General features: G+C 36.6%; 3 protein-coding genes across 3 annotated transcripts; 1 reads left to right on the forward strand and 2 right to left on the reverse strand.

The window, feature by feature from the left end:
* Window positions 1–1005: 1005 nt before the first annotated feature.
* LOC136974473 (prostatic acid phosphatase-like) lies at window positions 1006–6419 on the forward strand. The gene is made up of 10 exons (XM_067269386.1): window positions 1006–1156; window positions 2249–2344; window positions 2641–2721; window positions 2813–2965; window positions 3061–3156; window positions 3234–3323; window positions 5377–5497; window positions 5569–5657; window positions 5729–6032; window positions 6243–6419. The coding sequence occupies exons 1-10, from the start codon at window positions 1067–1069 to the stop codon at window positions 6323–6325; spliced, it is 1203 nt and encodes a 400-aa protein (XP_067125487.1). The 5' UTR covers window positions 1006–1066; the 3' UTR covers window positions 6326–6419.
* Window positions 6420–17914: 11495 nt separating this feature from the next.
* Window positions 17915–19321, reverse strand: LOC136974505 (uncharacterized). The gene has a single exon (XM_067269416.1). It carries the CDS (start codon window positions 19319–19321, stop codon window positions 17915–17917), a length of 1407 nt encoding a protein of 468 aa, XP_067125517.1.
* Window positions 19322–22570: 3249 nt separating this feature from the next.
* On the reverse strand, window positions 22571–26933 carry LOC136974418 (testicular acid phosphatase homolog). Its single transcript, XM_067269290.1, has 10 exons — window positions 26799–26933; window positions 25911–26006; window positions 25554–25634; window positions 25307–25459; window positions 24430–24525; window positions 24261–24350; window positions 23942–24065; window positions 23771–23859; window positions 23409–23703; window positions 22571–22763 (listed from the first exon to the last, which is right to left on the reverse strand). The coding sequence occupies exons 1-10, from the start codon at window positions 26898–26900 to the stop codon at window positions 22687–22689; spliced, it is 1203 nt and encodes a 400-aa protein (XP_067125391.1). The 5' UTR covers window positions 26901–26933; the 3' UTR covers window positions 22571–22686.
* Between the last annotated feature and the right edge of the window lie 205 nt (window positions 26934–27138).

A 27138-nucleotide genomic window follows, 5' to 3' on the forward strand; every position in this document is an offset into this window, starting at 1 on the left:
GTGACGTTGTATGTACTGTACATAGTTACCAACGATATTTCTGCCATTTCGTCAACTGACGAATTTGTAAACTTAGCTGTACTAATTTCAAAAATTATAAAATATAGCTGTATACGTGTTTTTTGTTTTTCTATACATGTAACCTCGCTAATCCGAACAACTCCGTACAATAATTAGTACGGGTTTGGCAGATGTATTTAGTAGTTATTATCCGTGCCTTCACTAAACACAACTGAAAAGATTCTATAGGTGAATTGGATGGATAATAAATTAAAGTATTTAATTTATATAATAAAGTAGGACGACCGGAACTGTGCAAGTTTTAAGCGCAGATGATACCAAAATACGCTCTTTAATGCGTATTTTGTGCTGGATGCTTCGACCAAATATGCATTTTGATCTCGTTAGTAACTAACAAGTAATATTTGTTGGGTTTTACAATTGAATTGTTTGTAAAAGATTTTGTGTAAACACGGAATATTGATGGCGATGTATAGTTACAAAGTACAGATGATTTAATTACTGCCAGTCAATTTCAAAAATCTATTCAAGTTGCTTAAGACAAAGGTCACAAATTTGGCAAGAAATGAATCGCTGCACGATTTGAAAGTCTCGTGATGGAGTGCCAAAACCCCAAAAAGAGGCGTTTCCCATCAGATACATAACTTTCGTTTCGCCCACCCATATCACAGCTAACGACTATTCGTCAATCACGTGACGTCGGTCAGTCGTGTCGTATCTGTTACGTTAAATTACTCGGCCAGTTTCCCAATAGTAACCACGTGGACCAATCATTTACGTGGTTACAATCGTAACTGGAAACTTTTCATTAATTGGTAGCTCACACTACAGGACCTTGATCCCACGCCTCGGAAACACGTGGAGACACTCGTGGACGTCATTCGCCAGACAGGTCGCTTCCCGTAGCCCCTGGGGGCAACTTCGGAGAAGATCGTGGTCCCGGCTGAAATTTCCGTATAAACCTACTAACAGAAGGAGAAGAAGAAGAAGAAGCTCATCACTGAATTACTCGGAAATTGAAATACAATATTGTCTGGTGCTCGAAATGTCTCCATTTTTTATTTTATTAATCTTATTGGGTTCGTTATCGCACGTGGTGCTTTGTACCCACACGACTTTACAGTTACTACATATAGTGAGTACCCTTCAGTTATTGCTTCTTGTTTACGGGTTTATATGATATTTTGCTACTTTTTATATATTTTGCACTAAATTATATTGTGCAAAATAATATAATCGAGAAGTTTTTTAAATGTAGTTTTATTATTATGAGTTTTCTGGTAATGAGAATATTTAACCGTCGGAAAATAAATGATTTTACCTAGAGATATTATTTAAAATATAAAAATCAAGTTAAGCAATGGGAGAATTAATAATGAGTCATTTGGATGATATTTATAAATCGAATAATGATTATTCGAATGAATCATTCAAATTCTACAATTTCAGGACAAATCACCCTGGTTAAAAAGTGCAAAAGTCTTCAAACCGTTTAAAAAATTGTATTATTATTAATACAAGTTCTAAATTAATAAAGTTGAATACAATAAAAAAATCATTTATTATTTTTGTCTAAAAAATTATTAAATAGTCGAAGCGATATAAAAACAGTGTTTTTGATTGTTTACCAGACACATAATGCAAATAGACACTTTTCAATGGCGCGTGTAGAGTAGGGCGATGTTTCTAAACGGGACAAAAACGCCCGTGTGAGTGGAAATCAATTTTTGGTGCAAAATTTCGAATATAAGCACGTTTTATACAGGACTTATGTATAAACCAAATAAGCTTAAGCTTCCGTCCTGGTTCTATTCTCAAAGGCAGTTTATACACATTGTCCATTATTATTTGGCGGAGAAAAGTGTAGATAGGTCCTTTTAGATAGTGTAACTTCGAATCCAACGAGTCTAAATCCGGCTTTGGTCATAATATAATTTTTAAATATTAAAATAATGAATGGTTATAAATAATCCTCCAAAATCGTCGAGGAGGTGGTTTATTTATTTTTAACTTAAGACGTAGTCTTTTCAAATCTTATTTATAGAGGAACACAAGATTAGATGCTTTGTAATTTATGTTCTGAAGATAAGTGAAACAGATCTAAAAATCAATAAACAACCTCGGTAATTATTCGATAAGATTATTGGCAGCAATTTATTTCTAGAGTAATTTGTGTTAATTTTAAAATATTTACAATGTTATTATTTTATGATGTATTATATTTTAGATTTCGCGCCACGGAGCCAGAACCCCAATTATTCTTTATCCCAACGATCCAAATAAAAATCACCAATACAAAGAAGGACTCGGACAGTTAACAAACGTAACCTTTTAATACGTAATTTTAAACAATAGCGAGGTTGAGGCCGAAGTTTTAAACGCGAAAACGTGTACGTCGGACGATCGGCGCCGCTTTCCTGTAAGTCTACAAGTTTGACAATGACGTTTGGAATCATGCTCGATGTTCCAAACGCCATTGTTAAACTTGCCATTGCCAAACTTCTAGGCTTACAGGAAAGCGGCGTTGAACGTCCGACGTACACGTTTTCGCGTTTAAAACTTCGGCCTCGACCTCGCTAATGACGATTTAAATGATTTTACAAACATACTTTCTAACAGACGGGCAAACTTCAACAATACGCTCTTGGAAAGTACTTCAGATGGCGTTACAAAAATTTTATAACGTCAAACCCGAGAGAGGTAAGTGTTTCCAATACATATTTTGGTGCGATTCCGCTCAATAAGGGTGTTTTTTTTTAAATTACGTCATTCGACGTGAATCGTGTCGTAGGTAGAGGCTAGAAGTTCCGAGACGGACAGGACAATCATGAGCGGGTTATGCCATTTGTCTGGACTCTACGAACCTTCTGGAGAATGGCGATTTACTAATGTATTAAACTGGCAACCTATTAAAATACTGACGTCACCTCCCAAACAGGACAAAGTAAGTTTATATACTAGATACCTTACGCTGTTTCGTTATATCTTAAGTGTACCTTACGTATGACGTGTTATAGGTGTTTTGATTTTGCACTTTAGCTGTTATACGTTAAACCCGAATGTCCAGAATCGGATGCGGAATACGATCGAATCCTTAACAGTTCAGAAGGAAAAGCCTTCCGAAAACAACACCCCGTAATTAATATTTAAGTTATATATTGTTATAATTTTTAAATAAAACATCAAGTAATGTCATATTTTTTTTATTGTAGGACCTTTTCAATTACGTCAGCTATTACAGTGGAAAAACGATTGACGATTGGAAAGACGCTCTTTTCGTCATTGATGCAATTAAAATTGAGGTAAGACTTTCGTTATTTAAAATCTAATTTAAATCAGTAAAACAATTGTGTTAATTTAAAATGCAATTGTTTACTGATTTAACATTTAAAAAAGTTAAAAATGACGATAAAATTTTACCATTACTTTACACACGCAATTTGAACACTAGTATACTTTATAGACACCATGTACGGGAGGGTGTCTATAATTAAAGTATACCAATTTAGACCTCTGTAAAGTCCATAAAATTTTGTAGGCTGGTTTATCTCGTATCATAGGAAAACTATGGACAGAGTTTCAAAAATAGTTACAGTTTTCGCGGCAAGAGTCAATAACGGCACTACTATCGCAGCAGCTTGGAAGAAACTCTTGGTCACGCTCTCCGCCACTCGGTCACATTTTGCAATCGAATCACATTAGCAACGGCAGAGTACAACACGTCAGGAATATTTTAAATCCTAAAACATACCACAAGTATTTTCAGAAAAATATATCACAGTGTATCGTAACAAATTAAATCACGGAATAATTTGTAGACAATTTAACGACATTATATTCAGTAAAAACAGTCTGTGATGATATTAATCATAGACCGTATTTTACTGTTTTCAATAACAATGTTCTTTTAAATACGGCTTTTGTTATCGAAATTAAAAACTCGCTACTAGGACATCGAGCCAGTTTGTCGCATTGCGATAAAATTGAGCAAGAAGCAGTGGCGTAGCGAACATAACTGACGCCCGACACTTTATTGTGTGAGGTTTGCCGAACGCTCTTCCCTCTAGAAACACATATAATTTGTCTCGGAGACCATTTGGGCGCCCCTCTGCGAGTGGCGCCCGGTGCATGATACACCCCCTTGCACCCCCCTCGCTACGCCACTGCCAGGAAGGAAAGAGATCCTAGAATCCGACGGTGGCACTGGTCGCAACGTCGTTGTCCGAAACTCGATAGGGGTTCAGAAAAGGTAGTATAAAAGTAAAATATAATTACTATTATTTATTAAATAAGTATATATTTGCAACTAAGTGTAGTAAATAAAACATTCTAGGATGTTCTTGAGATTGATCGAAAGAGATCGAGGAAATAAGGGCATAAGACAAAGCATCATCCCTCACCGCTGTCATCTCCATTAGGGTCGATTTACACACAACAGTGACGTACCGGCACAGTGCAGTAAGCATCGATAAATATCACACATAGCCAATCAGAGTTTCATGTACGACACTTGTATGATTAACAGAATACAGATCACGTGTCGTAGATGAAACTCTGATTGGCTATGTGTGATATTTATCGATGTTTATGCACCAAACGGTCACTGTGCCGGCACGTCACTGTTGTGTGTAAATCGACCCTTATGGTTATGGCCAAATCTCCGTTGCCGGGGAATGCCTACGGATAGGAACGAGTTTAAATAAATAAACACATGTATTGAATCCTCCGTTCTGTGAGCTCTAAGAGGCCCTATTTTCGGGCCCATCGTAGTTTCAGCCAACCGTTACGAGGCAGCCGCAGAAACTACGGCCGCACATTATTCGTTGTAGCGAGAATTTTGATACGAGGAATTCGAATACCGGATTAGGATTGTAATTATATTATCTTAATTAAAATTACTATTCTCCAATTATTTAAAAAATAGAACATATAAAACGCCATATATATAATTTAGTTGTCTTTCATGTACGGGTATCTAAGCATTACGAACTATGAGAAACTTAAACTAAGCATGAATATGGAATGATGTCGACGCATTTCTGTTAAAATGAATTAAAGTTAAATGTATCAATAAATAAGACGAGTTAAAATTCATGCACAACATCATCAACAACTGCAGGTAGATGGTGATGCACGCAATAGCAGCTTTACCCATTCCTCCCTTGTGGGAATTTTTAAGTGCCCTTTCTCCGGATTAAAGACACGCTAAAATGCCAGAAAAGCTATGGTAAGACCTTTCTTTCAATTTCCATCAATGTTTTTCATTAATACATAATGTATTACTTGCAACAGTTCAATGTCAGACGTAGATAAATATGATAATACTGTAATAATTATGATTTCGTCTTCATGCAGAAGAGTAACCACATGGTCGTCCCCGATTGGGCCATTGGAGTTTATCAGCAATTGGAGAAAATATTCGACGATTTCTTCTATTTTGCTTACAAAAGTGTAAAAATGCAAAGACTTCGAGCGGGTAATATAATCGATTTCGTTACTCTTCACAAATTACGAACATTTTAAAACTTTCCTCTCGCCATATTTAAGGTCCTTTAATAGGTGATATATTGGAACATATGAAGGAAAAACACGAAGGAAAATTAAACAATCTCACTAAAGTTTATGCCTATTTTACTGTAAGTGGCGCATATCCTCTTCTGTAAGAATATAATGGTTTCCTTTAATCGTATGAATATTTTATTAACAGCACGATGCCAATGTTGCCGCTCTCCTGAGTGCCTTGAAGATATTTAACGGGAAAGCACCGCCCTTCTGCGCAACAGTTTTAATGGAACTTCACAAATTCGGAGACTGTACTTGCGTTAAAGTGTTTTATTCGAATGCTACCAATCCGGAAAGTGGGCAGCAACGCGTTCATTTGATGACGTTACCCGATTGCGGATTGGAGTGCTGCCCATTGGACACTTTTGTAGCCATTACTCAACATCTCGTACCCGTTGATTGGGAGAACGAATGTAAATTACCAATCGCTGCAAGTACCTGTACCTCGGGTAATACATACGCTATTTTTTAATAGAATTGTGAAAATTAACTAAAAGTAATTAACTAACTCGGAATGATACGGTGTTTTAGTGGCAGGAATCGAACTGAAATGAAAAAATGATTAATTAATACTGTTTACTATTTACAAAAATGTAAACGTTTTTCCTACAAAAGTTGTAAATATACAATTATATTGATATTTTAAACTTATTTTTTAGGTTGCGAAGAATCTTTATGGCCTCGAAAATGGATGTATTATTTACTGTGGCTTGGCTTCATAAATCAACTTTATTCATTTTAGTGCAAATTTCACACGAAAGAATCTCTATTTTTTACAGTTTTCTTGCATTTTTAATAAAAGTTTTTAAAAGTTATTTTCTATTGTATTGTAATTAAATAAATTCCATGCTCAGATTAAAATGATTGTTCATAATCTACTAATACACTAAAGGAATGTATTGCTACTTTGAAAAAGCCTATTAAAGAAGAAGGTGCCGATCCGTTTTTCTTAATCTCGAAAGATTAATTATCTTTCATTTCAAATCACAACTCGAGTCTATTAAATATAGTTTAGTTACTTTAATTCTACACATTTTCATACTGATTAATGAAAGTAAAATCATACATAAATGTATGAAAATGTTTTGGCAACGCAACACTTGCCGATCTGCCTAGAGGTCTTTTAGGGGAAACTGGCCCCTATTTAGACGTTACAGACGTGGAGAAAATCCGAAAAAAAATCCACGTGGCCAGCCCGTCCGAGCGAGGCGCCAACCCACGACCGAACTCCCAGCGTTCGGGGAACGAAGACCGCTTGGCCACTGGTGGGCCTAGCAGCAGGTTAGAACAGTGGTTCTCAAAGCGGGTGCCGCGAAATTTTTAAATAATTAAATTAAAATTACTTAAAATAATGGAATTAAAGTATTAAATTAAATAAATAATTAAAACAATTATAAAAAATGAATATTGGTTTTTTCTACTAATCTTGTTACGTCGCCACTCGTCTCGGTGACTCGGTAATTGGCGATACGTAAATACTAGAAAAAAAACGAACTAGTTACTAGTTGTCTGTTCTTCTGTTCCCGCAGCGAGTAGAAGCGCAATATAAATGCGTCGAATGCAGTAATTGTTTTTATTATTGTTATATGTTCGGACAATAACGAAAAAGCATCGTATTAAAATATTTTTCTTCTTTACAACAAGAAAAAATAAATTATTAACGTGTAATTAAATTTTATAATAAAATATTGAAGTTAATTATGTCGTTCAATATCGTGAATAATTTTTTCATTAAAAAAAGAAAACGTGAAGATTCTGATGATCGAGAAGTGGTTACTGGTAGCAAAGCTAAGGAATCAATTAGCGCTAGCAAATCATAAAAAACTGAGAGCTCATTTTATCACCAGATACCTTTATAATAATAACTTTTGCTTTGTTTGGAAATAAACTTACTTACTTTAAAAAACTTTTATTTTTTTCAAAGACTTTTCATCTTTCATATCTTTACTAACCGTAAAAAAGCAAAAAAATAAATAAATAAATAAAATAAAATAAAATAATAATAATAATAGGGGTGCCGTGAATTTTGTTTAATAATTTCAGTGTGCCACCAGACAAAAAAGTTTGAGAAACACTGGGTTAGAACAATAGTTATTTAAATTAAGAAACGAAATTTGGCACGGTAACTACTTTACTGTATAAGGGGAATCGATGCTATTAAATTTTGATGCTTAAAGTTAGAGAGGATGAGGAGATAGAAGGGGTCATGCGTCATATCTAGAGGGGTGGTGGGTCAAAAAAAATTTCAGCAACGAGTTGCATAACTTTCCCGGCAAACGAAGTTAAATCGATAATATAAATTTTACGTAAATCTGTTATTATAAAATGACAGAGGGCTTAATTTTGGAGTAGAAATGAGTTTTATAAAGAAAAAAATCTAAATGCTAATAACGAGTAAAATCTTCACCCCATTCCAGACACACGACTTCCCTCTATTTTCCCATTTCCTTGACCTTTAACTACCAAAATTTAATAGCATCGATGCCCCTTACACACAAGCTACCATGCCAAATTTCGTTTCTCGATTATTATTTCATCCCGAGATATTAAACGAAATAGACACCAAAACACAGGCAGAATTTTTCCCATTTTTTGACTTTTATTGTGTTCAGGGGTCTGAAAGATTTGAGATTTGCAAAAGATGTGGAAGGTGAAATTTGACACAATTCCGATATTTTCCCACGTTATACATACAACAAGGAAAATAAAATTGCACTCAACTAGAAGAATAAACCTAGGTACAGGTAGGGCCGGATCATCGAATAGACAAATGAGACAAATGTCTAGGGCCCGGCCAAACTGTCTACTGTATTTTGAAAAGATTTGTAAATAAGATAGTTTACTTTTCTGTTGGACAACTGTATACAATAAACAAATAAATAAAAACATATTGCTTTTTATATCGTTATTATGAATTCTAAAATCTAAAGAAATATGTTCTTATGTTTCTTCTTATTGAAAGTAATTCTTCCGATAATTTGCAATTTTTTTATAGCGATAAGAATAATATTAACTATATGTATTCTTAATATCCTGCGAAATGTTCGGGACATTCCAATTTTCAACACGTGTTGAGTGTTGAAACCAACAATTTGACGTCATCAACAGTGTTCCAACTCAAGTGCTTAGTTCCCATAATTCCATTCAAATGTCGTACCAATTATCCACAATTCATTGGAAAGTAGCAGTCGACATATCTGTTGAGTGCTGAGTGTGTTGAGTCAGCGCCGACGACAGTGCCATTTCAACGTTGAAAAAAGGAACAAATTTTAGCGGACGTTGAGACCAGCGCTGAGTCAGCGTTGAAAATTGGAATGTCCCGATTGTTAAACTAGCCGCCCCCTAGTGGGCATTTATAAATAATAAATTCCTATTGCAAATAAAAATAACAATATACTCAATTATACTGAATAAAAGCTGAAAATCATCGCTGGGGTGCCCTTGTGGACGTTTTTGCCAATGTCTGTAAATCTAGTAGCAGCAGTGTCATTCTGTGACAATAATATTTATATTGTTAATTTAAATAGTAGCTAGGGGCAGCCCTAGTGTTTAACAGTGTGAAGTTCGTTGCAAGTGTGAATTTTGAATTCTTTACTTTTCTACTGTAAGACAAGTTGAAGTTCAGAGGTAGGTCATTTACCGTTATTATAATACAGTAAACAACCCTATAACACGCTAGATACGTTCCGTGTTATATGAATTCCGTGTTGTACGAGTCACTTAGATTTTACAAATACATGAGCTAGGCACTCGTTCACTGTAGGGGGTACGGTTGTTTGAAAGATTTTCTCCCATAAAATTAATCGATTCTAGACTAATTTGACTCGAACATTTCCAAAACACGTATAATTTTTTGGGAATAATTCATATAAACTATGCTATAAACAAAAAATTGTAGGAATAGAGAGGTTTCAAGGTCGCATGTCACGTGATAAAACACACGTTTGCTCCGCCCATTCGCCATTTTTGTGGTAGTTTTCGCTCGCTTAGCTTGCACGTGGTCTGTTATTCGACGTCTTTTTTTAGTTTAAACGTACAAAAATACTGCAGTTCTATTATCATGGATTAAGTTAAAAAAGATTCTTTTCTTGTGGGCTATTCTAGCGGTCTAACAGGACGAGATGCAGCTCTGTACGAAGAGAAAATTTCGTTATTTTAAGGCGATCCATACGAAGCCAGTTTATCGGACTTCGTCGTAGATCAAGAGTTGTGGCCGAAAGTAGAATTTGGTGACATTATAAACTATTTGGTTTTGACGACAAATTTCTACACCCTGTCACAAATGAAAGCTTATAAATCTTTAGAGGCCCATAACTATTTAACAAGTGGCTGGGTTTCTCCTGATATAAAAGTAAAAGTAATGAATAACGGCGAAGTAATATTGCTTGGAAAGATATGTTTTCTTTTGTTTGTTTAAACTCGTGTTTTTACGTATTTCTTAACTAAGAATTTTTGTCTGAAAGTAAAAGTCTGATTAAAAACAGCTGTGGAAATTTTTTAATTCAAATTGTTCAGTACCTTTATTTTCTAGTTGAAACTAGCATATAATAAGCCTACTTGCTTTTAGTTTTAACGTGTAATGTTTATAAGTTTGCACTAGCTAAAGCCTGAAATTACATTAGTTATTCGTTTATAAATGCACTATACCTAACTAAATTAATATAAGCAAATCAGTAAACTCTTTTAGGTTTTAAAATATAACTTAGTGTTTATTAACGTAAATATTGAAATGAAATGTTTCTGACAAACTCTTGTATTGATATTCACTTTATTCGTAACGAAATTTTTCCGGTTAATTCTCGAGAGCCACGCAGTTTGCCTTCGTCGTGAAAGCTCCTCAGTTTGGGATCCTCGATGACGAATAATGCCGGGAATTTTAAAAAATGATGTTCCTTTGTTCTTGAGTGAACTAGCATTACACCCAATTACACAACAAATCACCATAGTGATATTCGCGACGAAAAAAAACAACACAAGAACTCCAGTTAAAGCGCACGTGAACACACACAAAATGTAAACAAGTCACAAAGAGTCACAAAGATGGCGCTGGACAATTGCGCATGCTCATGACGTCACTCGTGATGTCGACATGAAACCTCTCTATACTTACCGAGTGCGCGCCGTTTGAACACGCCCACGCTTAAGCTTGTCACCAAATATAATAAATTACCATAATTATTAGAATCGGTTAGGGGTGTACTATAGATTACCACCTATGAAATTTTAGGACTTTGATTATATATTTGAACTCAGGGGACCGAGACGAGTTCAACGCTACCCTACTTTTGGACCGGAGACGAAAAATAAAAAAGTTATTATACTTTTTAAGTTACCATACTTTTTTAATGCTCTCACGAAGACGGCACCATAGTTGCTAGTACTGCCATCTTGCGGTAAAGTCTGCAAACCACGACGTCGGACTACGGTCATCTCCAGTATGGTTAACACGCGATACGAGAGCGGAGAGAGCGATGCGACTTCCGATCATCGCGCGATCGCCATTTCGGTTAATATTACTTATGGCAGCGAACATGGCGGCCGTTCCCCCTGTTCGTGCTCCCGACTGACCTCCCGGAGGGGAGCCGCCGGCAGGCCGCCATGCGCTAAACGTCACTAGTTATTGATTCACGGTAGTTCTTGGACAAAGTAAAAAAGGGGGAAACGTCTACTAAAGGCAATTTTAACGGCAAGCGACGCGACTCCCGATCGCGATAGCGAGGCCGACTTAGCGGAGAGAGCGACGCGACTCCCTATCATCGCGCGATGGCTGGAAAAAAGTATGATAACTTTTTTATTTTTCGTCTCTGGTCCAAAAGTAGGGTATCGTTGAACTCGTCTCGGTCTCCTGAGTTCAGATATATACTCAAAGACCCGAAATTCTATAGGTGGTAATCTATGGTATCCCCTAGGTTAGGTTAGGTTAGAACGTGCGTCCCACTGTTTCCTTGCTGGAATCAGAGACGAGCCGCCATCTTGGCTACCTAAGGTAACATTAACCGAAATGTTTAAGCGAAATTGTTTCTACGTAATTGGTGATAAAATATCTCTTGAATTAAAAGTTGGAAGCAAAAGTTGCCAAGATATTGATGAAATTTTTAAAACTCTTCATACAAACATAGCTGACGGCGAGGACGAGGACGTATCGATCAATTGCTAAAAAAATAGTACGGTAGCGACATTGATACTGAAAAATTGGACGAGGAATTGTTGCAATTTAAATTAATTTGCAAAAGCCAAAATTTAACGTTGCCATCTGATATGCTGCAATTTATAAAGAGCACAAAAATAGTATCAACATTTCCAAATACAGAGATATTATTACGAATATATTTAACTTTGCCGATATCAAATGCATCTGGTGAAAGGTCATTCTCAGTATTAAAACGTGTAAAAAGTTATTTACGAAACTCACTGAATGAATCAAAATTAAATTCTTTAGCTGTTTTATACATCGAACAAAATGCTTTGGATAATATTAATTATGATGAAATAATTGATAATTTTGCTGAATTAAAGACTAGAAAACAGAATTTTTAAATAAAGTTTATTTAAACAGTAATACCGCGGTTTTTGTTGACTTCGGTTATCGTCGATTTTTTCGCGAAAAATTTGTCTTTGTTTTCGTCGGCGTGCTCGAGTGACCTCGCTGCTAATTTTGCGAAAACAAAGGGCGACCCACGCGTTTTCCGGCGCAGTGTAGCGTTATTTCTCGTTGTGTGAATATTACTCCGCGACGACCCGCCATTGGCCAACGGTTCCGTTTCCTGAACACTGGGAGTTCATTGGTGGGTTCGCGCTTTGCCAGGGTGGGCTGGCCACGTGAAGTTTTTCGGGTTTTCTCCACGTTTGTAACGCCCGAATAGGGGCCAGTAACCCTTAAACGGAACTCCCGGAAGGCGTTATTCTATCGATACGACCATCATAAACGCATACAACTACTATTACATGACAATTACGTCACACTTTACCACGAGGCGATATAGGCTAGAAGCTCGTGTCCAACTAGCTTCTACGAGATAAGACCCCGCGTGTCCAGCCGAATAATTCCATTGCTTTTATCTTAATGCTAATTATCTTATCTTTAATCTTAATGCTTTTATCTTTATGCTAATTACTCTTTTATATTAATTTCTTATTTCTTTTAGTATTTAACGCTATATTAAATAGTATACTCTATAAAATGTGTTTTTGGTATGTATTTTGGAGTGTCTAGAACGAATTAATTGGATTTACATTGATTCATATGGAAATAATTGCATCGGTTTCGAATTTCGCCGATACTAGCAATATACAACAGATACTGAACGTAAATACAAATTATTAAAATTGAATTTTTAATTATTTTTATTTTATAAAAATGGTAGGTATCTTAAAATAGTTTGCTTGTACCGAACATTCAGCGGAGGCGTAAGGCGTGGGTGCCGTGGGCCACCGCCTACGGCCTCGCGCCTCGAAGGTTTATGCATTACTTAAAAGCCATGAACGCAACGAAAAAGTTTTACTCGTCATAAAACGATAAATATATTGACATACCGAATTTGTTTTTATTTAGTCTAGCAACATTTGCTGGAGTTACATTGCTATTGCGGGGAATCCCCGCCAGCCAGAGCTGGGGATTTCCCATTCTGTTTGTTTACGTTACTTTCACGCTGGATTCGAAAAATGCCCATCTGACGCTCGTCAATTTATTGAGAATAGCAGTTATGAACTGCCAAAATATTTTATAAATAAAAGGGTAGCCAACAAGAAAGTCTCCCAAAAGCCGGTATAAAACAGATTTTAACACCATGATTGATTCTATAATAAGCAATATGAATTCGAGATTTATGTCTTTAAATCAACATTTTGAACATTTTGATTTTCTCTATAATCTAAGCTAGTTAAAAAATATTCCAAAAGAGCAAATATTAATATTAAAAAACTATCAAAATGTACTGTACACTCAGTCCTGGGAGTGGGTGAGAGCAGTGACTTCCAACCTTACGAATTATATGAAGAATTACAAACAATGATCCCAAATTTACCCAACTTCATTAAAGATGGGAAACAGCTGCTCCAATACATAACAAAAAATAACTTGAAAGAAATTTACCCAAATATTTGCATTGTGGTTCGAATTTTGTTAACAATACCAGTAAGTACTGCCTATGCTGAAAGGAGCTTTTCAAAATTAAAACTAATAATAAAATTATTTAAGAAATACAATGGGCCAGGAAAGACTTTCGGCTTTGGCACTTTTATCTATTGAAGCATATATAGCATCTAAGCTGAATTACAATACAATTATTAAGGAGTTCAGTAAGGCTAAAAGCAGAAATTTCTGTTTCTTTAATTCTTTTTTTTTTTTAATTTTTCTTTAATGTTAGTCAAAGAATATAGTTTGCATTTTTATGAATAAAACTTTGACGGTTTCAATTGCTTTTTATTTTATAAAATCCGTCTTCTTGCACCATCAGAGGGCCTCGCGAAATGTACCTTGCCCACATCAAATTTAGGTTTTGCCCCGCCACTGTAAACATTTTACACATTAACAGGTAGGTGGGCCTGCACGAAAGCACATTTCGTGCAGGCCCATTAAGAGCAATAATTTAAATTCGCTAGATGATTGAGAATTTGTCAATAATTGCTTATATATCCAATTCATCTAATAAATCTTTTTCAACAAATAGCAACGTTGAAAAAGAATTGTCCTTTCACATTGGACTCGAGTAACAGTATTGTGCAATTAACTTTATAAAGATTACTGGTAAAACTACACATAGGTACTTCCAACGGGGCTGTACTATAGATTACTCCCTATGGAATTTTGGGACTTTGAGTATATATTTGAACTAAGGGGACTGAAACGAGTTGAACGATAACTTTCTTACTTTTGGTCTCCGGTCCAAAAGTAGGGTATCATATTTCTTGCTTTTCACAATGCATTCTACACCATTTTAGAATTTTCCATTAGGTGGCGTTGAACTCCCGACAGACCTCCCGGAGGGGAATCGCCGAGTGTTTAACGTCACTAGTTATTGATTCACGGTAGTTCTTGAACAAAAGAAAAAAAAAAAATGTATACTGAACTACAAGCAGTGCCACCTAGTGGAAAACTAAAATGGTGTAGAATGCATTGTAAAAGGAAAGAAATATGATAACTTTCTTATTTTTGTCTTCGGTCCAAAAGTAGGTTATCGTTGAACTCGTCTCGGTCCTTTGAGTTCAAATATTCGTACACTCAAAGTCCTGAAATTCCATAGGGGGCAGTCTATATAATCCCCCACAATGGCGCAAAGGTCAGTTATTAACCCCGTATTGGTTTACTGCCTATTATACACACTCAAGATATATAGAGATACACACTTCACATGTAGACGTGTGCTCGGCTGGAGGCTAGCCTCCACACCTCCTATAACTTATATAATGTCAAGTACTCCACAAACAGTCAAGGGGGCCAAATAATTAAACGCTATAATCTTGGAAGTATCACCGTCGAGGCTACCTAGATGCACTTCTACCAGATTATCATATGCCTTTTCACGAAGTCTGATGGATGCCAAAATATTCAGTACACATGATGAACAAATGCTATAAATTTTACACTTGTTGCAACTGGAATCCAAACTTAAAAGACATCCAGAAGACATTTTCTTAACAAATTTCAACTTTGGTTAGAGTAAAGCATAAAATATCCAGCTAAAAAAAGGTCTTAAACTTAATATTAACGAATAGACATAGACATGTCTAGATGTAATTTGATACGCTGAATCGATTAGTATTAAAAAAAAGTACTTACGATTAACCGTTTAAAAGTTACGAACGATTTTCTATTTCCGGCTATTTGCTTCGCTTAAAATAACTTTATTAAAAAACACGCAGGCACACATCGATATTAACAAAACTAATTACTTTAGTTCACCATAATACATTCCATCTACGAGAGAAAGTGACATAAAAAAATGCTAAAATAGTGTCGTTAGCCCGCGAACACGCGTACACACGACAACCATGTAGGGACAACTGACGCAGGGAAATTTTCCCTGACCGGTGAGAAACATGTGGAGCGTGACGTCACTTACACAATCCCCTACACACACGTGTGCGGTAACAGAAATACTTGACACGAAAATATAATTATTATATATTATTTAAAACAAAAGTAAAAATTTACTAACAAATTCGGTTTTCCACATGTTACTTTGTAACATTACTTTGTAACGTCTTTAGCTCTTTATCCCTAGAAGCTGGCTGCTCTGTACTACTACCATCAGAAGTTATCCAGCTATAATTGCGTTTTATACGCAATCTTTCTTCACTGTTTCTCGTCTAGGGGTTTAAATAGTATGCGTATAGTACACACTCGTCATTAAAACCTTCGTGTGTCTTTTTTATGTCACTTATACTACTACGAACACTTTTACCCTAGGTGCTGGCTGCTCTGTACTACTACCATCAGGTATCCAGGGCCCCTATTCTCTCGTCTTTCACAAGTCGGTCGCTGATTGGCTAATCATTTGTTTACGTCTCTCTAACCGCTATTCTGGACAACTTTTTCTCTCTTCGCTTCTCTCGTTTATCAGAGTCGAGCGGATAGTTGTCTTTCGACTGGTCTTCGTCTTACGCCTCGATTTCGTTATCTATATATATATAAAACTTCTTGTCCTGACTGACTGATTCATCATCGCCCAGAGCAAACCGCTGAACCCAGAGGTGAAATTTGGTACACAGTTAGGGTACGTCATGAAAACGCACACTAAGAAGCGATTTTTCGAAATTTCCCCGCGGGGGGAGAGAGAGAGCATTAAGGTTTAACCGGAAGAACGGCTTCAACTGTACTATTTCAGACGCGATTTTTCGTTTCTGATGGTAATGACTTAAAAATTAAAAATAAAATTAATATATAAACGTTAAGAAAACTATCTGTTAAATCTTAAAAACAACATTTCTATGCGTAAAACGAAATAAAAACTTTGTCAATTGGTCGATTTACAAATCAGAAAGAAGCATTTGAAAATAGTCAAAAACAATTAACGTTTATTGACTTTCGCGGTAGGGGGTAACGCGGGGTCTGTGGACAAATTTTCTTGCAGTAGTACGAAATTTCTACTGACTTCACTCGAAAGAGTTATATTTCTTCCCTATTTACAAACAAACCCGATGGCAACCGGGGAAACACGAGATAAATTACAGCGAGTTGAAATTTGATATGTTTATTTTTTGCGTTTTACGTATAAAATTACATTAAATTCGACACAAATAAAGCATTTGTGTCAATATAAAAATATTTTACACAGTTTAAAAGTAGAGAAAATAAAGATGTAAGCCAAAAATTTTACAATTTTAAGATAAAAAATGGCGTCTGTTGGAGACCACGTGACTGAAATTAAATCGAAAAATCACACGACTGCAGAAAGGTTAATTTCCAAACGTACAATATTTAGGTATTACGATTTTTAACCAAATAAATGTTCGAACCGTTTAAATTCGAATTTATTACATATTTGTTCTATTATAGCGTGGCCGTCAGCCACGATATTGCATATTTGTATATCTTATTTGAATTAATCTTATTAGCCTTCCTTCCTGTTTCTTTGTTCCGAATTTCTTTTAGAACTTTCTTATCTAACCCTTATCTTGGGTAGGATTATCTTTTCCGCGAAAATAAGTAGAACAAAAGATGGTGTGGGGCCCTGGGGCCAAATGGACAGAGAAAAAGTCACTTTTGGTGAGAACCTCGAAATAGTAGAGAGGGAAAAAGAGTGCTCCAGACCTCGAGAAAGACGATCCGAGACTGAGAGGTGCCGAAGAAGTTAGAAAGAAAAAATAGACTGCGGACAGAAGACCTTGAGGACAAACGACGAAGTTAGGAATAGACGAAAGGTCACGAATAAAGGAGTTTCGAAGTGGTGTCCTGTCCAAGAGCACGTCGCTACGAAAAAACCCTGGGTATATCTATTCCTTTCCTATCCCTTTTCCATTTTCCTTAATTGTAAGAAAGTTATAAGTTAGTATATTTATTTATGAAAAGTGGGGGGAACTCCTGGTATCACTCATAGGTACGACCAGGAGGGGAAAAGAAATGAAGGAAGAAGGAGAAATGCGAAGGATAGGGGATGAAAGTGGGGGCAGGAAGAGGGAGGAAGAGGTGGGATCCCACAGCGCACGCATCAGGACAACTGCCTGACAAGCGGTGGGGTGAACAAGCAAAGCAGTAAAACAGATAAGACAGTAGCATGTAGCGTAGCGAACAGTAGCATAACACTAGGATACAGAAAGTCACAATGGAAGTGAGAATCACAAGGAAACAGTTCCTGGGTACATGAAGAAACACTGTAGAAGAGAAGTCCACTCAGTCAGGATTTACACTGTTGTTTGCGGTGTGTAGACTGCTCGCTGGATTCAGTGCTGCCGTCGCTGAGAGAAAGTCTGCTAGCTTATAATAAATGTCCTTGTTTTCAAGGAAGACGTTAAAAGGACAGGGCCAGTTGAAGCCAGCATAGAGTACACTGCCTATAAGAGTGTCACGGTTCTGGTTGAACAGCGTACAGTCAAAGAGGAAGTGACTGCTGTCCTGGATGGAAGTGCCATCACACTGACAGATGTTGTCTTCTAGTATATGAAATCTTTTTAAGTATGCCTTGAAGTTGCCGTGACCAGTTAGCAACTGGGTCATAGCGAAAGAAGGAGAGAAGTGTCTCCACTGAAGGTGCTGGGTGATGTTAGGGATGAAGTTGTAAGTCGTCCTGCCGGTGATGCTGCTATCCCATTCCTGTTGCCATTGGTGGATTGCAAGCTGGAAGTTCCAGTACTTAATTTTAGAAGGTGGGATCTTGTCGTAGCTAGACGGGAGGGAGGAGGCTGCGGCGGATTTAGCGAGGCTGTCGGCGGCTTCGTTGCCTGCTACACCCGAGTGGCCACGTACCCATTTAAAATGTACATTGTGGTTGTGCGTATTAGAGGCAAGATGACGGTGGATTCGAGGAACGTTATCGCTTCTGCGCCGGAGGCCAGTAATGTAGTGGATGGCAGTGATGCTATCGGTATAGACGATGATGGTTTTGTTACGGGGGAACCAATCAGTGAAAACGTAGTCAATTGCCTTAGTAATAGCAAGTATTTCCGCTTGGGGGACGGAACAATGAGGACCTAATTTGAAGGCAGACTTATGAGTGTCGCCGTTTTGATGGTTAATAAGAACAAACGCTGCCCCCACATTCTCGTTGTTCTTGGACCCATCGGTGTAGATGGAGATGTCACAGGTATCATCATGAGGAAGGGTGTAACTACTGATGGTAGAGTAGCCTACCGTCATATTAGAGTTAGCATCCTTCACCTCAATACCGTAGGATTTGATATCTTCCTTTACTTGCTCAGGGAGATCAGAAAGCATAGTATTAATCTTATTGGTGTTGCAGAGGTAGTTGCTGGTGCCTAATTTGTTAATGTTCCAGATCCTGGCTGCCATTTTGGCTTTTATGTGGACAGGAAGCAGACCAGCAATGACCAGAAGGGCAGAGGTCGGGGCCGTCCGGTAAGCCCTGCAGATCCTAAGAGCTGCAATGCGCTGGGCCTTAGAAAGCTTCCTTTGAATGTGAACCTTCTGTGCAGCCTCCGCCCAGATCGGAGCCGCATAGAGCAAAATAGGTTCAATTGCTCCTAGATAAATGTATTTGGCTGCTTTGTATCCAATGCCCCAGGTATTCTTAGCGATGGAAAAAAGGGCGTTTGATGCCTTAGTTGCTTTCGAGACCACCATGTCAATGTGGCTGGACCATTGTAGTTGTTGCTCGAGTTTAACACCTAGGTATATAAATTCCTTGACACGGGAGATTTTGACACCATTGATCTCAATGCGTGGGCTTCTCTGTAGCGGAGTGTTTTTAGAAAAAATTATATAGCAGCACTTCGAATAATTGATGGGGAGCTTGTTTTTGTCGCTCCAGCTGAAGACCTTTGTTAGGAGATTATTACTGAGGATAGGTAAATTGCCAGAGTTCTTGTCAGAGACAAGAATAACTGTGTCATCAGCATAGCCTTGGATAAGATGGTTGTTGTCATTATAAGTTAGTATAAGTAGATACGACCCGCGTCTGAGAATTTTATATATTTAGATTGTTATAAATTAAATAATTACTGTGGTGTCTGAAATAACGTCGGCCACGATTTTACTTTGTTAATTTTTAAAAAAATATTATTGCGATAGTGGCGAAACACCAGAGGACGTTTTACTATTTTTGCATGTTTGTTGCAGAGGCAGTAGCCTAAAAGGAAAGGTCGTCTGTAATTTTTGTAATTTCCGATGGTGTGCAACGACAAATGTTCTATCTTTGTGAATGCTCCGTGTTTTTACATTTTATTGTTTATTTAAATTTAGGGAGTTTCAGATAACGTCATTTATGTTTCGAGAAAAAATTAAACTCAGATTTATCGTATCTCAAAATCCCATAATATTTGAAACTTGAATTTAGGTGTATTAGCAGTCCATAGTTTGAAACAAACAAAAATCATCAATTTTACCAAATTAGTAACAACTAATGATTGAGAACCTTAGTGAAGTGCCGAGGGAGGGTTATTTCTATCAAATTGCAAATTCCGAGCGGGCCAAGCCGCGGGTAACAGTATCCATATAAAGACAATGATTATATTTTACGAATGTTTTCTGTACTATAATTACAAATGTAGTAAAAATAATATCTTTACTTTCATATATTAACTTTTATTATTGTATTATTAACCACTTCTGTCTCCGCGCTTTATTCGATGGGACTTGACGAAATGTAACTTTTAATCCTTCGGGAGAAGTTTTAGATCTAGCATACCACGTGCAAAAAGGAACGCAACAATTTTTAGGCATAATGTGCCTTTTCTATTTGAACTATACAATGAATGTATTTATATCTATACACCAAGCCACCGTTGAAGAGAAAGTCCTGTCAACCGTATATAACTGTCGAATAAGTATAACTATATACAACTATAACTTTATGTAACTATTACAATTTTATAAAAATAGCTATATCCGCGCACGAAACGACCAGTTTACTCAACGCGATTCTCACCGATAACTAGCGCCAAAATCTTTTGTAGCGGCGAAAAATGGAAACGGTGCGAATACGGCAATTTTCCTTACGGCGGACGGTCTTACTAGCCAAGCCATCGAGCGGCCTCGGTCCGACAAACCACCAGTCTATCCGATAGCCTATTCCGTTAATTGGATCCTTTTGTGCCACTGCGCTACTGGTTATTTTCTAATTTCGGAAGAAAGGTGAATTCAATGGCACAGAACGAATTTGATAGTTTAGAATCGACCGTTAATGACGTAGTCTGGCAGCAAACACAAGTTGAACTACCGATGGAAGCATCCGAGCGTCTATAAGGGGTGGTGTTTTGCTTTTAAAAAAGTTACGGAACGTTGGCAGTGACGAGAAAAAAAAAGATAAAAACGCGAGAAACTCGGGCTTTAGTTATATATTCAAAGTATCTTAAGTATTTCAATTATTTATGAAAAATTTGGTCATTTGTTTCTTAGGACGAAACCGGTGAAAAAGTCCAAGAAAGTGCCGGAACGTCGCTCCGTCCCCAACATACCCCGCTTACAAAGCAACGTTACAAAATTAGTGGGAATGTGATACGAGCGTTGCAAATTTAGACAGGTCCAAAATATTTTGTGGGGAATTTCGGAGGACCGATTTTTGAGCGGAGCCGAGTCCAGTTTACAACCGTTGTCAATTTACCTTCATCTCTACCACAAGTGTTTACTTTACATTCATTTTAAAACCTTTTTCTCGCACGATTTTGGTTTTTCAAGCTACCGAGCTCAGTTTCGTTTTCTAAGTCCAATTTTTAACGGGAGGAAAACCACCTTCTCTTATTAACTTCTTAGACGTTTCTGTATATTTGCTTCGTCCTCTAAAGCCCTGGTCACATTATGCGATTTCCAGCCGCGCAGGCGACTGCAACCGCGACTAGAAACAAAAAAGTTTGTTCTACTCGCGACGGTTGCAAACGCGCATCCAATCAGAAAACGTCTTTGTGCCACGTCATACTTTGTGTTGTATATTTGTCAACATATCTCGATTATAACATTTGTATTAACTCAGTTTCAGTACATTTGAATGTTGTATTTGATATAAATCAAATCTGAATTTATAAAAATTATTGTTAGATTTATTTTAAAAAGTTTCGTTACCTTTAATAATATACAATTGAATAAAATAAATGCTGATATAAAAGAATAAAATATATCGATTATTAATGAATTAAATTATTCAAGCTATCCTCTAAACCACTTCAACCCTCAAATATTCACTTTTATAAGATTGATAAATAGCATCCAAAACTTCCGGGATAATGACTGATATCGAATTATGGGCCACTCTAAATTGATACGCCAAACTACGAAACGTTTCGCCTAAATTATATACGAGTATTGGTATTCATGCGGATATATCCCCTATAACCTTCGGCATCCGAAAGCCTTAATTCGTTCATCAGCTGATGAAAGCACGATTGTTTAGCCCGTTGATTTTCATTTCGCCAAGTTTTAACCCAGCACGAACGTTTTTTCTTATTTTTCTCTTCGTATATTCTCGCCACCTCTAACAAAAGTATCGCCTTTTTTCTTGTATTCATTCCAGAAAAGGAACTGCTTGCTATTTTAATAATAATAATAAAAAAGTAGCTAAAATTCCGTAAATACTGTGAAGTAGAACGTAAAATGTCGGTAAACTCACGAAAGTAGACAAAAACAAGCTACTGTAATTTTATTGGTTTATTATAGGGTCACGTGTTTCGAGTTGCAACTGCAACGAACAATGTGTGACCACGAGAAGACGCGCGCGACTCGCGCTTGTTGCAGTCGCGGTCGCCTGCGCGCTGGAAATCGCAGTGTGACCAGGGCTTAAGGAAACATAAGGAATAATATTTTTCAAAGAATCTTTCTACACTTAAAATTTGAAAATAAAAGCATTTGTATAATTAAATTTATTGCTTAAATTATGGACAATTCCGTTTAACCACATAACAACCACGTACAAACAAACATCTAGGCTAAAATCGAGAAAATTTTAAATAGAAATTTTATGTTAATATGTACAAAACACTAATAAAAGTAGAAATGTTCTAATACGAAAAGTTGATATATAAAGCTAATATATAAAACAATAAGTCCAGTCGTATCCACGATGCGCTATCGTAACCTGTAAATAAAAAAGACGTTTTTTATTTTTTGAAAAAGTGGAAAAATGTTTAAAATTTATATTAAAACCATTAATTAATATACAAGGTGACCCCAAAATTCGGGTTTAATTTTCCTCTTTGGAAGACCTTTCTATCGGTGGCCAACGGGTGAAAATACTAAATACTACTAGTTGGATGCACAAACACTAGTTAGAGAACGACGATTGACATCATTAAAAACTTTTCTGTTTAAAAAAACAGATAATTCTCGAATACGTGTGACAGAATCACTAGAGATTTCAGAATTCGGTTAATGTTACTATGGTTCCAAGATGGCGGCTCGTCTCCGATTCCAGCAAATAGAAGAAGGGAAACAGTGGAAACGCACGTTCTAACCTAACCTAACCTATTCTAATAAATTACCATAATTATTATCAACAAAATTATTAGAATAGGTTAGGTTAGAACGTGCGTCCCCACTGTTTCCTTGCTGGAATCAGACGAGCCGCCATCTTAGAACCGTAGATAACATTAACTCGGCATTCTTAATAAATTAGTCGAAGATTGAAAAATTCTTAGATAAACGACCATCGTCATCCAGACGAGTTAATTGAAAAACACAAACTTATTTTTTTAGACGGTATTAAAATTATCTGTGTTAATACCTGAATTGCTGGAATTTGACAGTTGACATTCTTTCTCCCAATCGACGGGTACGAGAGGACGAGTAATAGCTACAAAAATGTCCAATGGGCAGCACTCCAATCCGCAATCGGGTAACGTCATCAAATGAACGCGTTGCTGCCCACTTTCCGGATTGGTAGCATTCGAATAAAACACTTTAACGCAAGTACAGTTTCCGAATTTGTGAAGTTCCATTAAAACTGTTGCGCAGAAGGGCGGTGCTTGCCGGTTAAATATCTTCAAGGCATTCATCAGGACGGCGATATTGGCATCGTGCTGTTAATAATAGCAAAGTTTTTATACACTTTTTATTAAATTCTTATAGATGTTACGTACCGCTTACAGTGAAATAGGCGTAAACTTTAGTAAGATTATTTAATTTCCCGTTGTCTCTCTCCAGCATACGCTCCACTATATCGCCTATTAAAGGACCTTAAAAGACGACGATACAAAATGTTTATTGTTTACGTAAAACAAAACCTATAATGAAATCATACAAATCATTTATTTTTACCTGCTCGAAGTCTCTGCATTTTTACAGTTTTAAAAGGATAATAGAAGAAATCTTGGGTTATTTTCTCCAATTGCCGATGAACTTGGGGAGTGACCCAATCGGGGACCCTCATGTTGTTACTCTCCTACGGGAATATAAAATTACCTCGATTACAGTAATTTCACGCTTTAATATTCTAAACTATAAAATAAAATTTGACTGAGGTTCGTGCGTATTTGATTATTTGTACGAATACGTAACGCTAAATTACGTGCAAATTATACAATATAACTAATTTTCCCGAATTTAATCGGTTTCCGAACAATGAAAAACATCTTACACCAATTTTGATGGCATCGAAGACCAAAAGAACGCCCAGCCAATCGTCGACCATTATTCCGCTTTGGTTGCTAACGTACCTGAAAAGTTCCTGAAATAAAAAACAAACAATTTATTAATATTTTGTATCGAATATCAGATAGAAAATATTGTTTATAATTATTAATTACGTTATATTGTTCCCTATAGACTTTTCCCTCGGGACCATTTTTAATTCTAGCCAGTTCGGCATCGGCTTCTGGACATTCGGCTCCAGCATATAACAACTAACGCAAGAAATCAAAAAAGAGTTCTATTAATATCAAAAGAATGTTTTAAAATCTATACGATATATTCTTCTAGAATGCTTTTGCTGGTAAATATCTAGAAGCATTAGGCGTATTAACTGTAAAATTAAATCCTACAATTTGAGCATCGACGTACGCTGGACAAGGGTTAGCGCAAACGTAATGGCGATGGAAATAATTGACTAAAACAAGTATTACAATAGCGTAGCAAAGAAACCATTTCTCGTACAGTAGTGCAATTTTAGAAGAACCTTTAGTATTTTTGGGACCCTCTAGCCCGGATACACGCGGCGAAACGGTCAGATATGGTGGAATACCGGAAATTCATGCCGCAACAGATTTGTCCACAAACGTTGCAACTGCCGCTCCACATCTCGTACTCTTAACAGGAACGCTGGAAATTGCGAACACGGGCTCGTCGTGTTCGCAGTTTTCGGCGCGAGCCACTGCCAGAGTTCTTAAAGATAGTAGGGCGGCACTCTAGCATTACCCGGTGTGCAATGGGACCGCAACTAATTATTTACGCGCTGTCTGCAAAGTTTTGCAGTAATCGGACAATTCTGTCTGGATGTTTAACTCTTTGTCGCAGATTGTTTCTTTGGAATTTATTTAATACGGCATTAAACGGTAGTCCGGTAGCGGCGTAATGCGTTATACCACTTCACACAAGAAAGTTGGAAGAATTCGCTCCGAGAATCTAATGAATCTTTTTTCTATTAATAATCGACAAACTCAATAACAGAAGTTTTATTAAACTCACTTTGTCTTTTGTTCGAGGCGACGTCAGTATTTTAATAGGTTGCCAGTTTATTTCTTCGGTAAATCGCCATTCCTTCGAAGGTGCGTAGAGTCCAGACAAATGGCATAACCCGCTCATGATCGTCCTGTCTGTCTCTGAACTTCTAGCCGCTACCTACGACACGGTTCACGTCGAATGACATAATTTTAAAAAAAAAACACCCTTATCGAGCGGAGTCGCACCAAAATATGTCTTGGGAAACACTTACCTCTCTCGGGTTTGACGTTATAAAATGATCATACCGCTTCCTGAAATACTTTCCAAGAGTGTATTGTTGAAGTTTGCCCGTCTGTTAGAAAGTATGTTTATAAAATCATTTAAATCGTCATTAGCGAGGTTGAGGCCAAAGTTTTAAACGCGAAAACGTGTACGTCGGACGATCCGCTTTCCTGTAAGTCTACAAGTTTAACAATGGCGTTTGGAACATCGAGCATGATTCCAAACGTCATTGTCAAACTTGTAGACTTACAGGAAAGCGGCGCCGATCGTCCGACGTACACGTTTTCGCGTTTAAAACTTCGGCCTCAACCTCGCTATTGTTTAAAATTACGTATTAAAAGGTTACGTTTGTTAACTGTCCGAGTCCTTCTTTGTATTGGTGATTTTTATTTGGATCGTTGGGATAAAGAATAATTGGGGTTCTGGCTCCGTGGCGCGAAATCTAAAATATAATACATCATAAAATAATACGACGACATTCTAATTTTACAAATACCTGCAAACAATTATTCGCGATTAAATTGTTATAAATGATTCTCTCAAATTTTAGTACACGTTTATAATGAATAGCTCGTATTTAAAATATACGTTATAAAAACTATAGAATATTTTGCATGACATTGCATCGCTCGAGCTTGTTTATTTGATTGATTTCGTAACAAAAATATACTAAACTGTCATGGGTAACTTACAAGTTAACAAAACCATATATTAATTTAATCCTTATAAACTTTTAAATATATATTTTAAAGAGTACTGTACATATAAATAAATAAATTTGGATATTAATCATTTCGGTTAATGTTACCTATGGTTCCAAGATGGCGGCTCGTCTCCGATTCCAGCAAATAGAAGAAGGGAAACAGTGGGGACGCACGTTCTAACCTAACCTAACCTAATCTAATAAATTGCCATAATTATATACCAACAAAATTATTAGAATAGGTTAGGTTAGGTTACGTTAGAACGTGCGTTCCCACTGTTTCCCTTCTTCTATTTGCTGGAATCAGAGACGAGCCGCCATCTTGGAACCATAGGTAACATTAACCATAATTTCCAATTAAGATATTTTTACACTTATTTTTTAAGTGTAAAAATATCATCTACGCGTCAATACAACTAAATTAGTGTACTTGTTAAAAGATTGTAGAATATATTATTTTATAACATATGCGAAACATTCGAGAATATACGAAAATACCGTATCGAGAAGCGATAACAAAAAGATACTCACTATGTAAAGTAACTGTAAAGAAGCGGTATCCTCGACGGAAAGAACATTTTCCTCGCCCAATAGGAATCCGAATAAGGTTAAGATAATATAAAATGGCAACATCTTCTCTACCAGACGTATTCTACTTTCTACCTTAATTTCCAAACTTCAAATGGCGAAAGGCACGTTACGATTGGTCCGCGCGATTAGTATCGTAATTGGTGATTGGCCAAGTGTTTTGTGCATATATTAACAGTACCCGCAATAGTTAATTATACTTTTAACCACAATTGCCATTTCAAAAATATAATTTTAATTCGTTTAAAATTATATTCCAAAAAATATTTAAGAAACGTAGAAA

The sequence above is a fragment of the Centruroides vittatus genome, unplaced genomic scaffold, assembly GCF_030686945.1.
Source record: "Centruroides vittatus isolate TY-2023 unplaced genomic scaffold, ASM3068694v2 contig_349, whole genome shotgun sequence".
NCBI lineage: Eukaryota > Metazoa > Arthropoda > Arachnida > Scorpiones > Buthidae > Centruroides > Centruroides vittatus.